At 50.2% G+C, this 20,488-nt stretch overlaps 1 protein-coding gene and 1 non-coding gene across 2 annotated transcripts in view; both read left to right on the forward strand.

Annotated features, from left to right (window-relative positions):
* LOC134411655 (ATP-dependent RNA helicase DDX19B) overlaps window positions 1-20,488 on the forward strand; it is a 31,802-nt gene that overhangs the window by 4,965 nt on the left and 6,349 nt on the right. Inside the window, exons 3-10 of the mRNA XM_063145546.1 lie at window positions 281-334; window positions 8,404-8,539; window positions 10,417-10,509; window positions 11,859-11,961; window positions 15,921-16,035; window positions 16,422-16,599; window positions 18,943-19,180; window positions 19,346-19,508. Coding sequence (XP_063001616.1) covers window positions 281-334; window positions 8,404-8,539; window positions 10,417-10,509; window positions 11,859-11,961; window positions 15,921-16,035; window positions 16,422-16,599; window positions 18,943-19,180; window positions 19,346-19,508 — 1,080 coding nt within the window. The remainder of the gene's footprint in view (window positions 1-280; window positions 335-8,403; window positions 8,540-10,416; window positions 10,510-11,858; window positions 11,962-15,920; window positions 16,036-16,421; window positions 16,600-18,942; window positions 19,181-19,345; window positions 19,509-20,488) is intronic.
* LOC134411837 (small nucleolar RNA SNORA57) lies at window positions 7,340-7,481 on the forward strand. The gene has a single exon (XR_010026372.1). It is a non-coding gene; the product is annotated as a small nucleolar RNA SNORA57 (small nucleolar RNA).

The raw sequence follows: 20,488 nt of genomic DNA on the forward strand, positions 1-20,488 counted from the left end.
TCCTGACCGCAAAATTCTCACTCTAATAAATGTTTGCGGGAAATCGGACTTTGGTGCCCTGGAATTAGAGGTCAGTGCGTACCCGGCCTGCATGGACATGTGGCAAACCTAGCGCCATTGTGCAGCTGAACTACTTGACTGGGTGGCTGCATCACACGACACTCAGTGCAGGTGGTGTGGGGACCCTTTGCTGCTGCAGAGCAGAACTGCGTTGCCCCATGGAGGAAGTCTGTCCCATTCAGTTTGACAGTGCAGTAACAGCTGCTTTTTCGCATTGTAGGGGCTGTTGTCAAGGCAGATGACAATGCAGAGAAGACTGAAGAGGAGGAAAAAGGTAAGCTGCTTGGTCTCTGGAGAGGGGAGGAGAATGTGGCCAAGGTGGGGCGGGGCAAAATGCAGTGGTAAAACATGTGCCTGCCATGTACGAAGTCCCCGGTCCAAACCCCTTCATCTCCACTTAATGCCAGGCTGGGCAGCTTGTAGCCCTCCAGGTATTTTGGCTTACAATTAGCTGCTGTTAGCTACTGAGTCACGTACAAGTTTGTTATTGTCATACAAACCCCAAACAGTTTGGGACCAGGTCACCTAGCAGACGGCCTTCCCTTCTTCAGATCTAGGTGGCCTTTTAAGATCGTCCAAGGAGGCCTTGCAGGTCATTCCGAAACGGACGGAATATCACCTTGCAATGACCCCTGATGACGGGGCCTTCTTGGTAGCGGCTCCCACCCTTTGGAAATCTCCCTCGTGTGCCGTTCAAGAGGCAGGAAATGGGTTTTCAGGAGGTGTTTGAAAGAGGCCACATTTGTTCGCCGAGGCTTTCCCTGGGCAGTCCATAAGTGAATCATGCTAGGTTAAGGGGCGCGCGGCCTCTTTCCGCCTAAAGTCCAAATGACATTTCGGAGACGCTCTTGTGGGGGACACATTCCGGGGCGTGGCCAAAGGCAGAAAGGGCGGAGCCCAAAACCGACGCATATTTTAGCTTTGAGCTCTTTCTGCCGGTAACTCCGCCTCTGGAGACGCATTTCAGAATTTTATTTATTTATTTATTGCATTTCTGTGGGCGGTTTATAAAATTAAGACAATTCAAGTATAATACAACAGTGTAAAACCATAATATAAAATACAATATAAAAGCACAACCAAGATAAAAACAGCCGCAATGCAAAAATGCAAATTTAAAAAGGGGGTGGGGAGGCACAAAAGTTGGGACACGAGCAAACAATTGGTGGTTGGGAGAAAAGAACTGGAAGTGGAGCCAGATTGGGATTCCAAGAGCTAGACAGGAGGCTTCATATTACATTTATATCCTGCCTGTGTCCCTCTTGCAAGGAACCCAAGGCAGCTTGCACGGTCATCCTTTTCTCTGTTTTATCATCACAACAACCCTGTGAGGTAGACTGGGCTGAGACTCAGTGTCTGGCCCAAGGCCACCCAGTAGGTTTCCTTGGCTGAGAGGGGACTAAAACCCGGGTCTCCTCACTCCCAGTCCGACACTCTATCCACTCCACCACTCTGGCTGCCTCTCGTACGTTGACATGACGCCCCCGTGTCCCGCTCGCGGGGCTGCTTTGTAGCCTGGGCTTAACGCAGCAGCGTAGAAATGCCGGGATCTGATCCGTGAAAAGGCGCTGGGGCTCCGTCCGCCGTCTTCTGCTGCTTCCTAAATCACGGATGTGCCATTCTCCCCGATTAGGGAAAGGGACTCTGGGCATGTTCAAGAAGTTCTGAGCCTCAGTGTTGAAAAAAAGATGTTGGGGCTTAGCCGTGGTGAGCTCTGCCTTGAATTAGTCAGCTCTGCCTTGCTCCCTGGTTTTAAATAACCTACCTGCCCCATCTTTACGATGCTCAACTCCACTGGACCAACATTTCCAGCTTTGAAACTCCCTCAGGCCTTGATATTTTGATCCAGCAACCTTGCGTAATGATATCTGGGACGCTTTCTGAGGGATTCCCCCCCCCTTATTTCCCAGTGATGTTAGCATGTGTTTGCATTATTATGTACCCAGGGCATTAATTGGATTTTCCTTGGTAGCGTTTCTAAATTGCCTTCCTACTAACAGCACCCCCAGGCAATGAATAATAAAAACTTTGAAACAGTCCAGCGGTTTAAGACGGCTGGATATTAAAATGGTCCGTGTTAATGAGCTCAGCTGCAAAACGAAGCCTGGGAAAAGTCTTCTGATAGTTGCAGAGTTTTTTTTCCACCCCGGTGGCTCGAAAAAGCACCATGGGAAGGGCCTGGCGGGCTTCTTGAGGGAGGCTGTTCATGCAGGATCTAAGCACCTTAGACTTCGGGACTGTTCAGGCCTTTGCAAAACGTCCAGAAACTCCAGTTGGTGCAAAGTTCATGACGGGAGACCCGGCTGCACTGACGTTGACACTGTGCTTTGCTCCGTTGGCTTTGGCGCTGTTCCCAAGGCTGAGCCAAAGCGCCGCTCTTGATCCTCAGAGACGGAAATGGTTTGGGGACCTGGCTGCCTGAAGGGCCGCTGCCTCCCATTTCGGGCAGCGAGCTCCCTTTGATCTTTAGAGGAAGTCTTTTTCGGTATCCCGTCCTCGTTGGAGGCACGGCGGGTTGATACATGGGATAGGGGGGCCTCTCCTAATCCGATGTCCTCCAGGTGTCTTTGACTACAGCCCCCATCATCCTTGACCATGATGGGTGAGAATGATGGGAGTTGCAGTCTGGTACATCTGGAGGGTACCAGGTTGGAAAGGCTGCCTTTAGGTGTCAATTAAAAACAATATTATTCCAGAACACCTTTCAGTTGGGTTGCCTTGGCGAACTTGTTAGCACTGCTGCCGTTCATTCCTTGGTTTTGTTTTTCATTTTTATGATAAGAACAAAAGAAGAGCCCTGAAGTTGGATCAGGCTGTGGGTCCGTCTAGTCCAGCATTCTGTTCACACAGCGGCCAACCAGCTGTTGACCAGGGTCCAAGAAAGCAGGACACAGGTGCAACAGCACCCTCCTGCCCATGTTCCCCAGCAACTGGTGTACTGCCTCTGATACTGGAGGTATCACATAGCCATCAGGGCTAGTAGCCATTGATAGCCTCCTCTTCCAGGCTGCCTTTGGGGATGGAAAGCCAGGGTGTCATGAATGGAACGGACTGCCCCCAAACGTGGTTCGGAGCAGGGCTGCACATAACCAAAAAGGACAAAGCCCCCATTAATGATGTTAATATAAACACTCCTGACATAAGAGACCACAAGTTGCCAAATTTGTAATAAAAATCATCCCAAGTACGATTGGACCAATTGGTTTACAGGTGTGCACAATCCGTCAGACTGTCAAAGCATCTGTCAGATCTGCTGGCTGTTTAACAACAATGGTTAACAGTTCTGTCTACACGGTGCCCCTCAACCAGGGGTTAAAGGCTCGCTACCCCAGCACGTTAGTAGCCAATCAAACACACGAGGCTAGCGAATGCTCTTAATCCATTTACTTCCGATACTGCAGTATGGGGGTGCTCTCCGGTTCTACAAAATGGAGGCACCCAGAACAAAGGAATCTTACAGTACATATATATGCTCTGATTACACAGGGGGTGTTACTTTCTTTCGAACCCCTTGATTGGCCAGGACGGGGTTAGCAAGTTAAGTTACATTCAATTTTCAAGTTAAGGTGCACGATCTCAATGAGTCATAGGTTACATTCAGTGCTCCATTGGTTGAAAGTTTTCCCCTTTGTCTACTAGCACATGATGTCCACCATTTAGGAATGCAAATCTGGCATGTAGCCACCCTTTGGCAAAGAAGCCATCTTTAATCCTTGGCACATTACATTCTTCGGCAAGATGAAATCTCTTCCTGCCTCTGTCAAACAGAGTCTCGGTGTATCTCCGTTTCGACCGGATGAGGTCTTCCTATCATAGAATCATAGAATCATAGAATAGCAGAGTTGGAAGGGGCCTACAAGGCCATCGAGTCCAACCCCCTGCTCAATGCAGGAATCCACCCTAAAGCATCCCTGACAGATGGTTGTCCAGCTGCCTCTTGAATGCCTCTAGTGTGGGAGAGCCCACAACCTCCCTAGGTAGCTGATTCCACCGTCGCACTGCTCTAACAGTCAGGAAGTTTTTCCTGATGTCCAGCCGGAATCTGGCTTCCTTTAACTTGAGCCCGTTATTCCGTGTCCTGCACTCTGGGAGGATCGAGAAGAGATCCTGGCCCTCCTCTGTGTGACAACCTTTTAAGTATTTGAAGAGTGCTATCATGTCTCCCCTATCGATCTCGCAAATTTAATAACATTTTTGCAATAACTGATAATGTTGCGAAAACAACAACACTTCCTGAATAGGCAATTTCTAACACCGTTCCTGATAACAGAAAATTGCCACTATTAACTGGTTGGAGGTGAGGTAATCCGTATGAAAGAGAAAGCAAACACATTCAGACCGTTGGCTCTTACCCGGCTTTTCGCTGACCTGAACAGACCCAAAATGTACAGTCAGCGTTGACCTGATTTTTGCAGCTCACTCTTTTCTGAATATGTGGATACTTTCCAGACCAGTCACCAAGCAACCACTGCTGCCACATCACATGCGAATCACGACGTGAACGCAATGAAATAAATACACATACAAAAAATTGTTCACAAATTAAATGCACAGTACTCATTAAAGAGAATTTACAAGAATACTGCAGGTCCATACGTTCATTTAAACCTGCAGGAACTAGAGATGTAAAAGTAAAGATCTGGAATGCTTCCTTCTATAATAAAACAATCCACCTCAACTCTGTTATACAAATCTGGTTGTAATCACTCAATCACAAAAAGAGGAGAAATCACCCCATTTGTGTGATTAATCAATAGCATGGGATGCAAGAGGAGCATCTATAACTTCATTCTTGATCTTACCATGATGTTCAGGCATCCTGATTTATAAAGACCTATCCCCCCCTCACACACACACATGTATCTGCAAGTGCATATTGCAACACAGATCACGTGAGTAGCATGACAATTGGACACGTGGTTTAATTTGAAACGCCGACTGTCCACGGGATGTATAAACTCCTGAAATTGAAGAGACTGAGGTCAATTAATGCAATGTCCATATTTATAATGACTTCTATGGTTGGACCATGGTATGGAGAATGTGGACAGGGAGACATTTTTCTCCCTCTCTCAAAATACTAGAACCCAGGGTCATCCTATGAAACTGATTGGTGGGAGATAAAGGAGAAATGAAAGGAAGTACTTCTTCATACAGCGCATAGTTAAATTATGGAACTCACTGCCACAAGATGTAGTGATGGCCTCCAATTGGGATGGCTTCAAAAGGGGGTTGGATAAATTCCTGGAGGCAAAGGCTATCAATGGCTATTAGCCCTGATGGTTGTTTGCTATCTCCAGTATTTGAGGCAATAAGCCTGTGTGCACCAGTTGCTGGGGAACATGGGCAGGAGGGTGCTGTTGCACCATGTCCTGCTTGTTCATCCCTGGCCGATGGCTGGTTGGCGACTGTGCAAACAGAGTTCTGGACTAGGTGGACCCTTGGTCTGATCCAGCATCAGGAAACAAAGCCCTATGAGGAGAGACTGAAAGAACTGGGCATGTTTAGCCTGGAGAAGAGAAGATTGAGGGGAGACATGAGAGCACTCTTTAAATACTTGAAAGGTTGTCACACAGAGGAGGGCCAGGAGCTCTTCTCGATCCTTCCAGAGTGCAGGACACGGAATAACGGGCTCAAGTTAATGGAAGCCAGATTCCAGCTGGGCATCAGGAAAAACTTCCTGACTGTTAGAGCAGTACGACAATGGAATCAGTTACCTAGGGAGGTGGTGGTCTCTCCCACACTAGAGTCATTGAAGAGGCAGCTGGACAACCCTCTGTCAGGGATGCTTTAGGGTGGATTCCTGCATTGAGCAGGGGGTTGGACTCCATGGCCTTGTGGGCCCCTTCCAACTCTGCTATTCTATGATTCTTATGTTCTAATCTCTGCATTATAAAAACTGGGGGAGATGGGGAGAATCAGGTTGTGTTGGAAGGTCCTTAAAAGATGTAGTTCTCTGATAACTTACCAAAGGGACATCAGAACGACCAGGTAGATTATTGACAAGATGACAAATTAGAAATGTTATTAATCAAACAGGATAAGGGAGAGCGTGGAAAGGATAATATATACTGGATGTTGAGCGACTGGTAAATAACATGTAGGAATTGGTCCCAAACATCTGGAGAGCAACGTTCTGCCTACCCCTGGTTTAGAGGGCTTTCAAAGAGAGCGAGATTTATTTATTTAAAACATTTATATCCCGCCCTATCTCATTAAGTTCTCAGGGTGGCATACAGATACAAGCATACAGTATGAAACAGTAAATCTACACAGCTAAAAAGAAATTAAACAAATTCACAGAGGAAGATATGATCAGTGGCTACTAGCCATGATGGCTATGGCGAACCTCTGCTGGCAGTGTACCTGTTGCTGTGGAGCTAGAGCAGCGGGGGTATGTTGGCTTCCTGAAAGTATATCTGGCTGGCCGCTGGGATTTATTTATTCTATTTATTTAAAAGTATTTTGAAGCCGTCTATTTATTTACAATATTTATATACCGCTCCCCATTCAGAATTTGGAGCGTTGTATTTATTTTATTTATTATTACATTTATATCCCACCTTTTTTCCTCCAAGAAACCCAAGGCGGCGTACATAATCCTCTTCCTCCTCTCCATGTTATCCTCACAACAACCACCCTGTGAGGTAGGCTGGGCTGAGAGTCTGTGACTGGCCCAAAGTCACCCAGTGGGTTTCCATGGCCAAGCAGGGACTAGAACCCGGATCTCCCGACTCCCAGTCCAACACCTTAGCCACTACACCACACTGGCTCAGATAAATAAAAAACAAAGGATGGAACTCTCCCAAAGCAGAGTATATCATAAAAAACAACAATGCAAAGCAGAAAGAAAAAGAATCTGTGGAAACAGCCGTCGCAAATGAATCCAGCAGCCGTAAAACACAAATCGTGAAAAAGCTAAGTGGATTTTCAGAGCTTTCCCGGAGGCCTGCAAAGAAGGGCCCCGGCAAGCCCCCAATGGAAGCTCATTCCGTCGGTGTGGGGCCACTCCCCAAAAGGCCTTCTCCCTAGTACTTAGCAAGCTAACTGCCCTTGGCACCTGGCAAGTGGGAAGGGCCTTTGCTTATGGGTTTAGAGTGCAGGCAGGCTGACACGGCACGTTGGTCCTTCAAATAACTTGGCCTGATCCATGACGGCTCTTAGGTTCCTAAGCTTCGCTCCAAGCTGCAGAAGAAAGAAGGCAAGTGGAGCCAAGTCTCGCCAGTGTAACTTAAAACATAGCGCGAGGGAAGTGTTCCTGCAAAACATACAAACCCACCCTCCTTTTCTTGGCAGGCCTGGGCTACTCAGGTCCCAGCTCTGTTATGTCCGGAGGTAAAGCAAAGCCCACCCAGTGTTCTGTCTTCGGTGCCAGCGGCGTTACCATCTGCTGGTTTCTATCCTCAAGTGCTGGGACAAAAAAGGAGACCCGCAGCCTTCCTAGGGTGCGAGGCCCTCTTGACACTGCACGGTACGGCCGGCCGACAGCCGGCTGAATGAGCGGGATGTTTATGGGTGCCCAGGAAAGAGGAAACTGGAAGGCACTATCCGCCAGAAAAAAGAGGGAAAGATGCCCCCAGGGGGACAAGAAACGTCTTCTTAACCTCATCCCAATGATATTGCCATATCACCCATGCTGCGCAAGTGGGGGACCCTGCGTGTGCACAGTTCTGCACATGCAGCTGGCCATGCTTCTTCACAGCAGGCATAATTTATGGACTGGTTACTCTTCACCTTGAGTATTGCATCCATTTCTGGGCACTACACTTCAAGAAGGACGCAGACAAGCTGGAGGGGGTTCAGAGGAGGTCAGTGAGGATGATCAGGGGTCTGGAAACAAAGCCCTATGGAGAGAGACTGAAAGAACTGGGCATGTTTAGCCTGGAGAAGAGAAGATCAAGGGGAGACATGATAGCACTTTTCAAATACTTAAAAGGTTGTCACACAGAGGAGGGCCAGGATCTCTTCCCGATCCTCCCAGAGTGCAGGACACGGAATAATGGGCTCAAATGACAGGAAGCCAGATCCTGGCTGGACATCAGGAAAAACTTCCTGACTGTTAGAGCAGTACGGCAATGGAACCAGTTACCTAGGGAGGTTGTGGGCTCTCCCACACTAGAGGCCTTCAAGAGGCAGTTGGACAACCATCAGTCAGGGATGCTTTAAGGTGGATTTTTGCATTGAGCAGGGGGTTGGACTCGATGGCCTTGTAGGCCCCTTCCAACTCTACTGTTCCATGATTCTATGACTTAAGCGGTAACCACTGGCTGAGATTGGCGTCTGCATTTTAAACCTTTTATTTGTTTCTCCCCCCTTTCTTTTCCGGTCTTTGCTTCCTGGCAGAGGACAGAGCAGCCCAGTCGTTGCTAAACAAGTTAATCCGCAGCAACCTGGTGGACAACACCAACCAAGTGGAGGTCCTGCAGCGGGATCCGACGTCGCCCCTCTACTCCGTGAAGTCTTTTGAGGAGCTGCGGCTGTAAGTTCCTCCCTCGACTTCCCTTTCGAGAGTTTGTTGCTGCGTCACGACTTCCTTTTAATTGATCTTCTTTCTCTTTTTATCGTGAAAAGCAAAGCAAAAAAGAACAAGAAATTGCGTGCATTGAAATATTCTCTCAAGTACAAAATTCGTAAAAAGTGTGTGTGTGTGTGTAGTGGGGGGAGATTATGGGTAACTTTCAAGAAAAGCAGACCAAATGTCCATATATTTTCCCATTCACAACTGGCACCTATATACCACCCCTTCAAACGATAGCGTTGTTCGGTTCTCGTAATATAAAACAAAAATTAAAAGTTCAGCATCTTGAGAACTCGTTTCTCCCCTTTTTGCAGCTGTAAATTATCAGCCTTTGTTGATAAAGCTGCCGGCTAGGCCAAACTACACAGGTCTCTAGGTGGCTAACAGCAGTATATAGGAGTGCTGTGAAGTCCACCTTATTGCTCACTAGCAGACTTACTACAACTTCTCTTCCTACTCCTGAGTCTCCTAATGAAATCCCCCCCTCCTGTGTTTTGTGCCTCCTGTTCTCAAGCCCGGCGTAGGTTTTTCCTCCACGTTAACTGTGCCAGGGAGCCCCTGTTTGCCGGCGGTGTCAAACTCTTGGCCTGCCGCTGATCACTCAGTTCAACTCGGGGGCCTCTTCTCCACCTAGGAGCGCCAATCCTTAATTGCTTTCACGTCGTGTGCTCCTGCCAGATGCACTGGTGATTGGTCCGGAGGGACCTGCTTCTTGCCACGGCATGGCTTTGTCCGTGGAGGACCCTGTCGCTGCCAAAGATGCTTCCGAACGGATCAGCCGCTTCCGTTTTGTCTGAGAGCAAAGAATTGAGTTGGAGGAATCTACGGCAGAGCTCGTTATAGTGAGTCTTGGAGGAGGCAAGCGCCTGCTTTCTCCATAAGCTCTGTGTCTCCTTGGCAACTGCCTTGGAAGAGCAGGCTGGGGGAAGATTGCCTACATGGGAACTGACGCCCGGTTTCTTTTCAGAGGGCTTTTTCTATGGACCAAAACAGACGTTATTGCCCCGGGCCGATCTCTGTTACCCACAGGCCTGCCTCAATCCTTCCTGAAGCAGTGGAGGTGGCAGTTAAGAGCATGGATGAGGCGCGCTGAACCCACCCACCCTGCGGTCTGCCTTCCTTGACATCGAAACCTAGGAAGCTGCCTTAGTCCAGGCAGGACTGTCCAACGAGCCCAGTGTTGCCTGTTCACCTGGCGCTGGGAAGAATACGATGTCAGTGCTGAGCGAACCTCTCCAGGGAGCTCATTCATAGAATCATAGAGTAGCAGAGTTGGGAGGGGCCTACAAGGCCATCGAGTCCAACCCCCTGCTCAAGGCAGGAATCCACCCTAAAGCATCCCTGACAGATGGTTGTCCAGCTGCCTCTTGAAGGTCTCTAGTGTGGGAGAGCCTACCACCTCCCTAGGTAACTGATTCCATTGTCGTGCTGCTCTAACAGTCAGGAAGTTTTTCCTGATGTCCATCTGGAATCTGGCTTCCTTTAACTTGAGCCCGCTATTCCGTGTCCTGCACTCTGGGATGATGGAGAAGAGATCCTGGCCCTCCTCTGTGTGACGACCTTTTAAGTATTTGAAGAGTGCTCTCATGTCTCCACAGCCAGGGTGCCACAGCAGAGAAGGCTCTCCTCCTGGTAGCCACCTGCCTCATTTCCTTTGGCAGGGGCTCACGGAGAAGGACCCCTGAGGAAGATCTTCGGTCCGGGCAGGTACATCTGGGAGGTCCAGAAAGCTGAGAAGCTCTTCCCTGCTTTGGTTCTGTGATGGGATGCCTTGCCATGCACCTTCAGGCTGCCGTTGGCTCCCTCCTTGAACGCCCCTCCTGTCTTCTCTCTTCCAGGAAGCCGCAACTATTGCAGGGAGTGTATGCCTTGGGTTTCAACAGGCCCTCCAAGATCCAAGAGACGGCGTTGCCCATGATGCTTGCCGAGCCGTATGTATTTATTAGTGCATGCCGTTGCAGTGCCCGGATGGGGAAAGAGGGGGACAGGTTGGCTGCTTCTACCCTGTGGTCAAATCCTAGGGTTGAGAAGAGTCCAAAGATCCGTAACGGTGGACGAGCTTCCCTGTAAAACCAACCCATCACGGCTGATCTTCCACTCCCCGCAACACGTAGCTGGACGCGTGTGCAGGGTTGTCTTTTCAATAGGGCTGTGCACGGACCCCCCCGATCCGCATCTTCCGGATTGGGTCCGCTCTGCCCCATGTCGATCCGCCTATGGTCCGCTCCGCTGTGGAGCTCCAGACCTGAATCGGAGCTCCGCGGTGGCAGCACCAGGTAAGGCCCCCCCTACCCCCTCACAACTTACCTGCCTCCGTCGTGGTCCGGCGGCGGCTTCAATTGAGGCCGAGGACTCAAACAGGAAGACCAGGCTGCGGCCTAGTCTTCCAGTTTGAATCCTCGGCCTCAGTTGAAGCCGCCACCGGACCACAATGGAGCCAGGTAAACCGCCCTGCCCCTTACCTGGCTCTGCCGCCATCACTGCACGGACTGCGGCAGTGCCAGATAAGACCCCACTTACTTTTTTTTGGATCGAGGCGAAGGATCCGCTTGGTCTCAATCCGCTTGGTCTCGATTCGCAGCTCCCCTGACCTGATCCGTCTCCACCTTTGTCGGAGGCGAATCAGGCTGCCTCGCTATCGCTTCTCCGAACTGAAGCGAAGTGGAGCAGAGCCCTACTTTTCAAGCTTGCGCATGGTTCATTTAGGGCCACGATGTGGCCCATCAGAACCGGCCGGCATCCTGCACGAATTGAGTGCCCCCCCCCCCAAAACATGCTCCCTGAAGTCCTCTGCAAGGCAGGCAGCAAAGCCTTTGTTTTTGTGAGAAGGGTTCCTTAAATTAGGAAGTTTGAAAACTGCCGCCGTACACTGCCACCGTGTAGGATGAATGTCAGGTACGCCGTCAAGTGTGCGCAGACATTAGAAAGCCACGTTCCCAGCAATCTGTACACCTGGGAAATCTCTACTTGAGTTTGTAGAGAGAATTCCCAAGCAGTCTCCTGTCCAGGCAGTGAGCAGGCCCAGGCCTGCTTAGCTTCGACAAGGTGCCTGCAGCCATGCGCCATGGCCCTGGGAGTGCTTTGCCATCTGCAGTCTGCTCATGACTGTATTGTTGGGTTTCCCTTCAGTACTTGGGGCAATTTATTTATTTATTTGGCCGCAAGAGAACCAGCCTGCAGTAAACCTAGCGTGGGCTGGCCTGTTCACTTCTGCCACGCCGTCATTTAACCCCGACAAGGACTCTTAAAATGACCACTTCATGTTGTTATGTGTTTCCAGTCCGCAGAACCTGATTGCACAGTCCCAGTCCGGTACTGGTAAGACGGCGGCTTTTGTCTTGGCTATGCTCAGCAGAGTGGAACCTGATAACAAATATCCGCAGGTAACCATGGTCCCCTTCACCCGGCACTATGGGTCCCGTGCAACCTGGTTTTCCCAGAAGGTGGGAGGTGTGTGTGTGTGTTCTTTTCCCTCCAACGTTGTTAACTTCCACAAATCTCAGCCCACTTTTTCTTTACACCATGGCTGAAAGCTGTAATCAATTGATTTGTTAAAACTTGAGTTGATCCATCAGTTACCGTGCTTGAGAGTTAAACATTGAACGAAGCTCGTAGACCGTAAGGGAGTGAACGGATAATATTTGAAGACAGTCCTTGATTGGTAATGAATGGCAGTTCTCCAGATATTGGGCTCTGACTCCCATGAGCCCCAGCCAGCATGTCCAGTGGTCAGGAAAGATGGGAGTTGTAATCCAACAAGAGCTGGAGAGCTGTAGGTCCCTGGCCTCGGTCTGCCTTCCCCAACCTGGTGCCCTCCAAATGTATAGGACTACAGCTTCCATCATTCCCGGAGATTGGCCACACTGCTTTGGGAATGATGGGGATTGCAGTCCAACACATCTCGACGACAGCAGGTTTGGCAAGCCCGATCTAGCATATGCATCCAAGGTTCTTTGGGAAACCGAAACAATCCTGAAGGTGATGAGCCTCTTCTTTTAAGGCAGGGGTGGGCAATGTGGCCATTTGGGGCGTGGGCTGCTGAATTTGCTACTGCGGAGGCCCAAAATGTGGTGCTTTTACAAGTGTACGGGAAGGACTCGCCTTTTTCAGGTGTAATTGCGCTCCCAGAAATCTGCTGGGCGCCAAATTTGCAACAGTGAATTTGCCAGGCGTTGCAGCTGGGGCTGCGGCGTGTTCTCCCAACGCCTGGAAGTCGCCCACTCCTGCTCTGAGGCGCCAACTGTGCACACTTGTGCCGGAGTCGATGAGCTCCAGGTGGACTGTTTTGAGACACCTGCATCTCCTGGCTGATTCGCCCACTCCCATGTGCAGACAGCTTCCGCCCGTAACCAGCGGCTGGTAGCCAGAAGTGAGCTCTGTGTTTCTCCATGAAGCTCCTGTGTGGGAAGGAGCGAGGTCTCTGCTGCGTAGCTGCGCTGCAGCGCCATCTAATGGATCCATCCCCACCTGTCCAAACCCTGCAGGGCTGCACTCAAGGGCCGTGTAGCGGACGGCTTTTCCCCCTCCCGCCCATGAAAAAAACCAGAGTCTCTCTCTCTCTTTTTAGTGTGTGTGTGTTAAATTGCTTTATTTATTTTTCCAATATATATACATTTAAACAAATATTCATGAATAGGTACATGTTCATTATACCGTAACCTTTTTCTCCTCCTACATTTATAAAAATACTTTTCATTTCAAGTTTTAACTTTTAACCCTTTTTTACCTCTTCCCGCCCCATTCCCCCAACACGCCCGGAAGACTTTCTCACAGATTTTTCCATCTCTTCTTCTGGCATGTTATATCACTTCTATTTGTCTCTTCTTTTGTTATTTTCCTAAAACTCCACTTGTTTTTTATGAGTCCCAGAGCATCCTATAAGCTGTTGTTCTATTCGTTTCTTTCTTCATACATTCGATATATTTTTGCCAATCTCTCTCAAAGTTATCTTTTTGTTTTATTCCTCTTCGTACTTGTAATTTCTGTGTCAATTTTTCACTAATTGCTATTTCCCAAATTGTCCTTTTCCAAATAGCTACTATCAGCATCTTTGCAATTTTCCAGTTGCTTTCTATTAATTGCCTTGCGTCTGTCAGCATGTAACCTATTAGAGGATTTTCTTTTATCTCTTTATTTCCTTTGGCAAGAATATTCAATAATGCCAATTCTGGCTTTTTATGTATTTTTTGATCTGTAATTTTCTCCATTTCCCTGAAGACCCTATCCCAAAATTTCTTTACTTTCCCACATTCCCACCACATATGTACTTGAGTTCCATTTTCCTTACACCCTCTCCAGCATGAGGGTGACAAAGTCTTGTTAATTTGTGCCAGTCTGACCATTTGGTCCAGTACCATTTTTGAATTAATTTTAGGGCACCATCTTTTATTCTTGTGGATGTTGTTTTGAAAGGGAATCTTTCGAAAAAATTCTCCCACTCTTATTCCTCAGTCTCTTCTTCTATATTTATTTTATTTATTTATTTAAGGATTTTTATGCCGCCATTCAGCCAAAAAAGGCTCTCACGGCGGCTTACAAAAGTATTTCTTGACAGTCCCTGCCCACAGGCTTACAATCTAAAAGACATGACACAAAAGGAAAGGGGATTGGGAGGGAGGAGGAGGAGGGGGAAAAGGAAAGCAAATTCAGGCACTACAATCTTAGTTGCAAAGTTCAGCAGTGACAGTTGGCAGCAGGAGGGAGGGGGGCTCTCAGCTGGAGCTGGACCCAGGCATGATGGAGAAGTGCCCGGCTGCTGCTTCCTCCCTCACTGGTGGTCTCTGCAGAGACAGTTGGTAGCAGGAGGAAGGGGGGCTCTCAGCTGGAGCTGGACCCAGGCACGATGGAGAAGTGCCCGGCTGCTGCTTCCTCCCGCACTGGTGGCTTCTGCAGTGACAGTTGGTAGCAGGAGGGAGGGGGGCTCTCAGCTGGAGCTGGACCCAGGCATGATGGAGAGGTGCCCTGCTGCTGCTTCCTCCCTCACTGGTGGTCTCTGCAGAGACAGTTGGTAGCAGGAGGAAGGGGGGCTCTCAGCTGGAGCTGGACCCAGGCACGGTGGAGAGGTGCCTGGCTGCTGCTTCCTCTACCTGTTTTATTGTCTTACTTCCCCTGATCGCCTGCTTTATTAACATTTTGTATTTTTGAGTTATCATTCCTTTGTCTCCTACCTTATGGTTCTCTACAAATTCTTCCCATTCTGTTAAGCCCCTGTCTTTCCCAGTTGAAGACATATTGCCTCCTTCCCTACAACCCTGGAGCTGCGTTCAGGTTGTGAGGTGGGGTGAACAAAAGCATCCCTGCCAGTGGTGGATGATCCCCTCTGGTATTGGGGGATAGCCTTCTCCATAAGAAGGAAGAGCAGCCACTTGTAACCAAGAAGGAGCGCCAGACTCGGCTTCTTTCCTCCTCCTTCCTCCTCCCTTTTCCTTTTGTGCTGCCTTAAAAAAACACAAGGATTTTAAGCCTGATTCTATTATTGATCTTTGTAAGCTCCTCCGTAAGACCTTTTTTTGACGAAGAGATGGGTCCAGATCCTTCCAGCAAATGTCGATCCGTTCACCGATGTTGCCGAAAGTGGGGCTGTGCGCTCGGGGACACTCTGGGGCTGTGTGGGAGGTGGGCAGGCCTTGTATTTATTTATTTCATTTCTATACCGCCCAATAGCCGGAGCTCTCTGGGCGGTTCACAAAAATTAAAACCATGAAGAGCATAATAAAACAGCCAACAATTTAAAAACACAAATCCAAAATACAATATAAAAAGCACGACCAGGATAAAACCACACAGCAAAAATTGATATCGGTTAAAATATGAGATTAAAACAGCAGAGTTTAAATTTAAGTTAAATTAGGTGTTAAAATACTGAGAAAATAAAAAGGTCTTCAGCTGGCTATGGAAGGAAAACAGTGTAGGCACCAGACGAACCTCTCTGGGGAGCTCGTTCCACAACCGGGGTGCCACAGCAGAGAAAGCCCTCCTCCTAGTAGCCACCTGCCTCACTTCCTTCGGCAGGGGCTCACGGAGAAGGACCCCTGAGGATGACCTTTGGGTCCGGGCAGGTACATATGGGAGGAGGCGTTCCTTCAAATAACCTGGCCCCAAGCCGTTTAGGGCTTTGTATGTCAATACCAGCACTTTGAATCGGGCCCGGACCTGGACTGGCAGCCAATGAAGTTGTAGAAGGACTGGCGTGATGTGGTCTCGTTGGCCAGTCCCTGTGAGTAGGTGGTCTGCCCTGTTTTGTACCAGCTGAAGTTTCCGGGCCGTTGCCGTTGCCACCCTAAACACCATGCGGGCTGTCCCTGGGAAGCCTTCAGACCTGCCTCCTCCTCCTCCTTTTCAGTGCCTGTGCCTTTCCCCGACTTATGAACTGGCCCTTCAGACGGGGAAGGTGATTGAACAGATGGGCAGGTTTTATCCGGAACTGAAGCTCGCCTACGCGGTTCGAGGCAACAAACGTGAGTGTGAACTATTCTGTTGTTTTTGCGGGCGAATGTTGTCCCCCTGATCAGAAGCGTCTTCGGGTGGGGAAGATCTAGTGGGTGATAATAAAAAAAAAAGACCATAAAGGAGGGAGGTGTCCAATACGGCTTCTCTTGTGGGTGGCAGCAGCTGTGGAAACCTGGAACAGTCCAGAATATCACCTGGGATAGCAGAACGGTCTTGATTTGAGTGGCTCCACCTCCAAGAACCGCACTTTGGTCGCTCCGGTAGTGCAGGAAACTTCCCCAAGGAAATTGTCCCAGTTTCCATTCTCTGGCAGAAAGAGGGACATTTCCCCCAACAGCCCCCTCCCCGGGTGGTTTTGCTGCTCCAAAGGGCTCTTGATCTCGTCCTTCCACAGTGGAGCGTGGCCAGAAAATCGCGGAGCAGATCGTCATTGGCACTCCGGGCACCGTCCTGGACTGGTGCTCCAAGCTCAAGTTCATCGACCCGAAGAAGATCAGGGTCTTCGTCTTGGACGAGGCGGACGTCATGATAGCCACCCAAGGGCACCAGGACCAGAGCATCCGTATCCAGAGGTGAGGCTGAGCCCCCTGTCCCCTCACCTGGGGGCCTCGCCCTCCGGGCGCCGATTCCCCCTGGGCCGCTGACCGAATGCCCTTTCTGCAAGTGGTCGACATCCAACGGAAAGGAAACCCGTTCTTTAGAATCCTAGAATCATAGAACAGCAGAGTTGGAAGGGGCCTACAAGGCCATCGAGTCCAACCCCCTGCTCAAGGCAGGAATCCACCCTAAAGCATCTCTGTCACATGATTTATTTGGGGTTTCATCCAGACTGGCTGGAAATGTTTGGGCCCAGCTCGGGGTGTGCAACCTCAGGCCTGGGCATCACATCCCACCCTCCTAATCTGGCCTTTTGGGATTCCCCAGGAGGCCCCTCCCCCTTGTAACCACCACCAATGGTTCAGCAGTTTCCCGGCTCTGGCGCATTTGTCCCCCGTTCTCAGAGGACGAAACGCCCCTGCCGACGCCTCTAGTGACCGGCAGGAAGAGGGTGAAGCTACAATAGGTGGATATGTTTTTGGCCCTGCCCTTGTGCCTTCAGCCCGTGCATTGAGCAGGGGGTTGGACTCGATGGCCTTAGAGGCCCCTTCCAACTCTATGATTCTATGATCACTAAAATGTGGCGGCTGAAAGAGGTGCCACAAATCAGTGTTTGCCAGGGCTTTGGGAACTCTTGCGCTGTATCTCTCTCTGTCTCGGTCTGCCGAGGGCGCCCGTTTTGTGAGCCAAGCAAACGCACACGGAGCGGTTTCCTCCACGGCCATCGCTTGGTGGCGGAGTTCTCTTCCCTGGAGAGCCGCCTGAGCGCCTCTGTTGGATGCGACAAGATTGCCCCGTTGTATTTCGACGTCCGGGGCGACGTTGTGACAGAGGACAGGCTTCTGTATGCTTTTAGTTTGCCTCTGACAGAGCCCGCGCTACTGTGGGCCATGCAGTGAGGTGTCCAATGGGCTGTGCCTCTTAGGACTGCCACTGGTTGAAATTGTGTGTGCTGGATAATCAGAAAGGCCTGCAAACAGAAACGCAGCACCACAGGAACGGTGCAATCTCTCCTTTGGGGTAAGCTTGCCGTTTTCACTTGCAGGGAGGCTTTCTTAGGGGGCGTCCCAAAACGGCCCTGTTGCCAGAAGACGGCAATTGGTCCAGGGGCCGTAGCGTCTCCCCTATGAGGGAAGAAACAACCACGGGATTGTTTAGCTTGGGAAAAAGGCTAAGAGGAGACATGATGGAGGTGTACAAAATCATGCACAGTGTGGAGAAGGTGGAGAGGGAGACATTTTTCTCCCTCGCTCAAAATGCTAGAGCTCAGTTGAGTCATCCCATGAGGCTGATCGGTGGGAAACCTGGGACAGATAAAAGGAAGGACTTCTTCACACATTCCCCAGGCTGGCTGGGAAATGCTGGGAGTTGTAGGACTTTTCCTCCCCCCACCCCAGTGTCTAAACATGCGTCGGGTTGCAGCCTTGGAAGATTTGAAAAGGGGATGAGTCAGATTAAGGAAGGGTAAGTCTATCAAGAGTTGTAGCAGGGATGGCTGCATCGAACCTCCATAGTTTGGAGGCATGTGACAGTGGGGGGGCTCTGAGCCCCATTTGTGGGCATTCTGGGTGGGCACAGGATGTCTACATAGAATCATAGAATAGTAGAGTTGGAAGGGACCTCTAAGGCTATCGAGTCCAACCCCCTGCTCAATGCAGGAATCCACCCTAAAGCATCCCTGACAGATGCTTGTCCAGCTGCCTCTAGTATGGGAGAGCCCACAACCTCCCTAGGTAACTGGTTCCATTGTTGTACTGCTCTAACAGTCAGGTAGTTTTTCCTGATGTCCAGCCGGAATCTGGCTTCCTGTAACTTCAGCCCATTATTCCGTGTCCTGCACTCTGGGAGGATCGAGAAGAGATCCTGGCCCTCCTCTGTGTGACAACCTTTTAAGTATTTGAAGAGTGCTATCCTGTCTCCCCTCAATCTTCTCCAGGCTAAACATGCCCAGTTCTTTCAGTCTCTCTTCACAGGGCTTTGTTTCCAGTCCCCTGATCATCCTGGTTGCCCTCCTCTGAACACGCTCCAGCTTGTCTGCGTCCTTCTTGAATTGTGGAGCCCAGAACTGGACGCAATACTCTAGATGAGGCCTAACCAGGGCCGAATAGAGAGGAACCAGGACCTCGCGTGATTTGGAAGCTCTACTTCTATTAATGCAGCCCAAAATAGCATTTGCCTTTTTTGCAGCCATATTGCACTGTTGGCTCATATTCAGCTTGTGATCTACTACTTTCGTGTAAACCAGCAGGACTGTTCCTTTCTCAAGATGTATCTAGATAGGGACGTCATGTGGTTTCTCTCTCCCCCCCCCCCCCCAGGATGCTTCCCAAGGACTGCCAAATGCTGCTCTTCTCAGCCACCTTTGAAGACTCCGTGTGGAAGTTTGCCCAGAAGGTGGTTCCGGATCCCAACATCATCAAGTTGAAACGGGAGGAGGAGACGCTGGACACCATCAAGCAGTACTACGTCTTGTGCAACAGCCGGGAGGAGAAGTTCCATGCGCTCTGCAACATCTACGGCGCCATCACAATCGCGCAAGCCATGATCTTTTGCCATGTGAGTGATTTCAGGGAAGAGGCGTGGTGGGTGGGCGGGTCTTGACTCAAACGGAATCCGTTGACCGGTGGGGCTGTAACAGGCGTGCAAGATACATACGTATCCAGTGTACGTGTGTTAACGTTGAGGGTCTGAACAGGCTGTTCCCGTTTTCACGTTCCGCAGACTCGCAAGACGGCTGGCTGGCTAGCGGGGGAGCTCTCGAAGGAAGGCCACCAGGTGGCGCTCTTGAGCGGCGAGATGATGGTGGAGCAGCGAGCCGCCGTGATCGATCGCTTCCGAGAGGGCAAGGAGAAAGTTTTGGTGACCACGAACGTCTGCGCCCGAGGTAACGGCCGCGCCGGGCTCTGCGTGAGCGATGCAAGTGTGGGAATAGGTTTCCCGACGCACGTTACCCAGACGTCCTTTCCGTGAGCAAGGCTTGCCGGGCTTCAAAATGAGGGCCCAGTTCATCACACCAGCATCGCCCTCCTCGCCTCGCAAAGGCTTAAGCCCAGCAGCCAACGTTAGAACACCTCCTCGGCCAAGGCAGCTTTGTGCAGCAACAGAAGCCCCCTTTATAGCTGCCTTCCAACCTAGACGAGGTTATTCGTAGGTTGGTGGTTTAGGCCAGCTGCCAGGTCATGTGATGCTCCCATAGATGAAGCGACCACCTATGGAACTCACTGCCACAAGATGTAGTGATGGCCACCAGTCTGGATGGCCTTTCAAAGGGGGTTGGATAAATTCCTGGAGGCAAAGGCTATCCATGGCTACTAGCCCTGATGGTTGTGTGCTGTCAACTGTGTGCACCAGTTGCTGGGGAACATGGGCGGGAGGGTGCTGTTGCACCATGTCCTGCTTGTTCATCCCTGGCCGGTGGCTGGTTGGCCCCTGTGCGAACAGAGTGCTGGACTACATGGACCCTTGGTCTGATCCAGCCTCAGGGCTCCTCTTGTTCTTATGACCACCTGGGTGCGTCATATGACCCACACAGCTGCTTGAAGCCCTCCTCGTGAAAACACGGCACTTTGCGTCGGAAGGCAGACAGGACCGAGTAGGAATGGTGCAACTCCTCCTGTGGTCATGGGGTCAGTTCAGGACCACAAACCTTTCCCTGCCCCACATCAGTTACGAACTGCTCTTCCCCATTTCCAAGGCATCCCCACCCCTCTACTTTATGCAACCCCCCTCTCCCCTACCCCCCATCTAAATTTTTGGAAAGCTTTAAAAATGGAAGCAAAATAGATTTATGCAAACCAAGACTTGCAGTACATCTAGGTTTCAGAATGTCAGATTCCCCCTCTCCAAAGGGGTCTTCTGCAAATG

Source organism: Elgaria multicarinata, chromosome 20 (genome assembly GCF_023053635.1).
Source record: "Elgaria multicarinata webbii isolate HBS135686 ecotype San Diego chromosome 20, rElgMul1.1.pri, whole genome shotgun sequence".
NCBI lineage: Eukaryota > Metazoa > Chordata > Lepidosauria > Squamata > Anguidae > Elgaria > Elgaria multicarinata.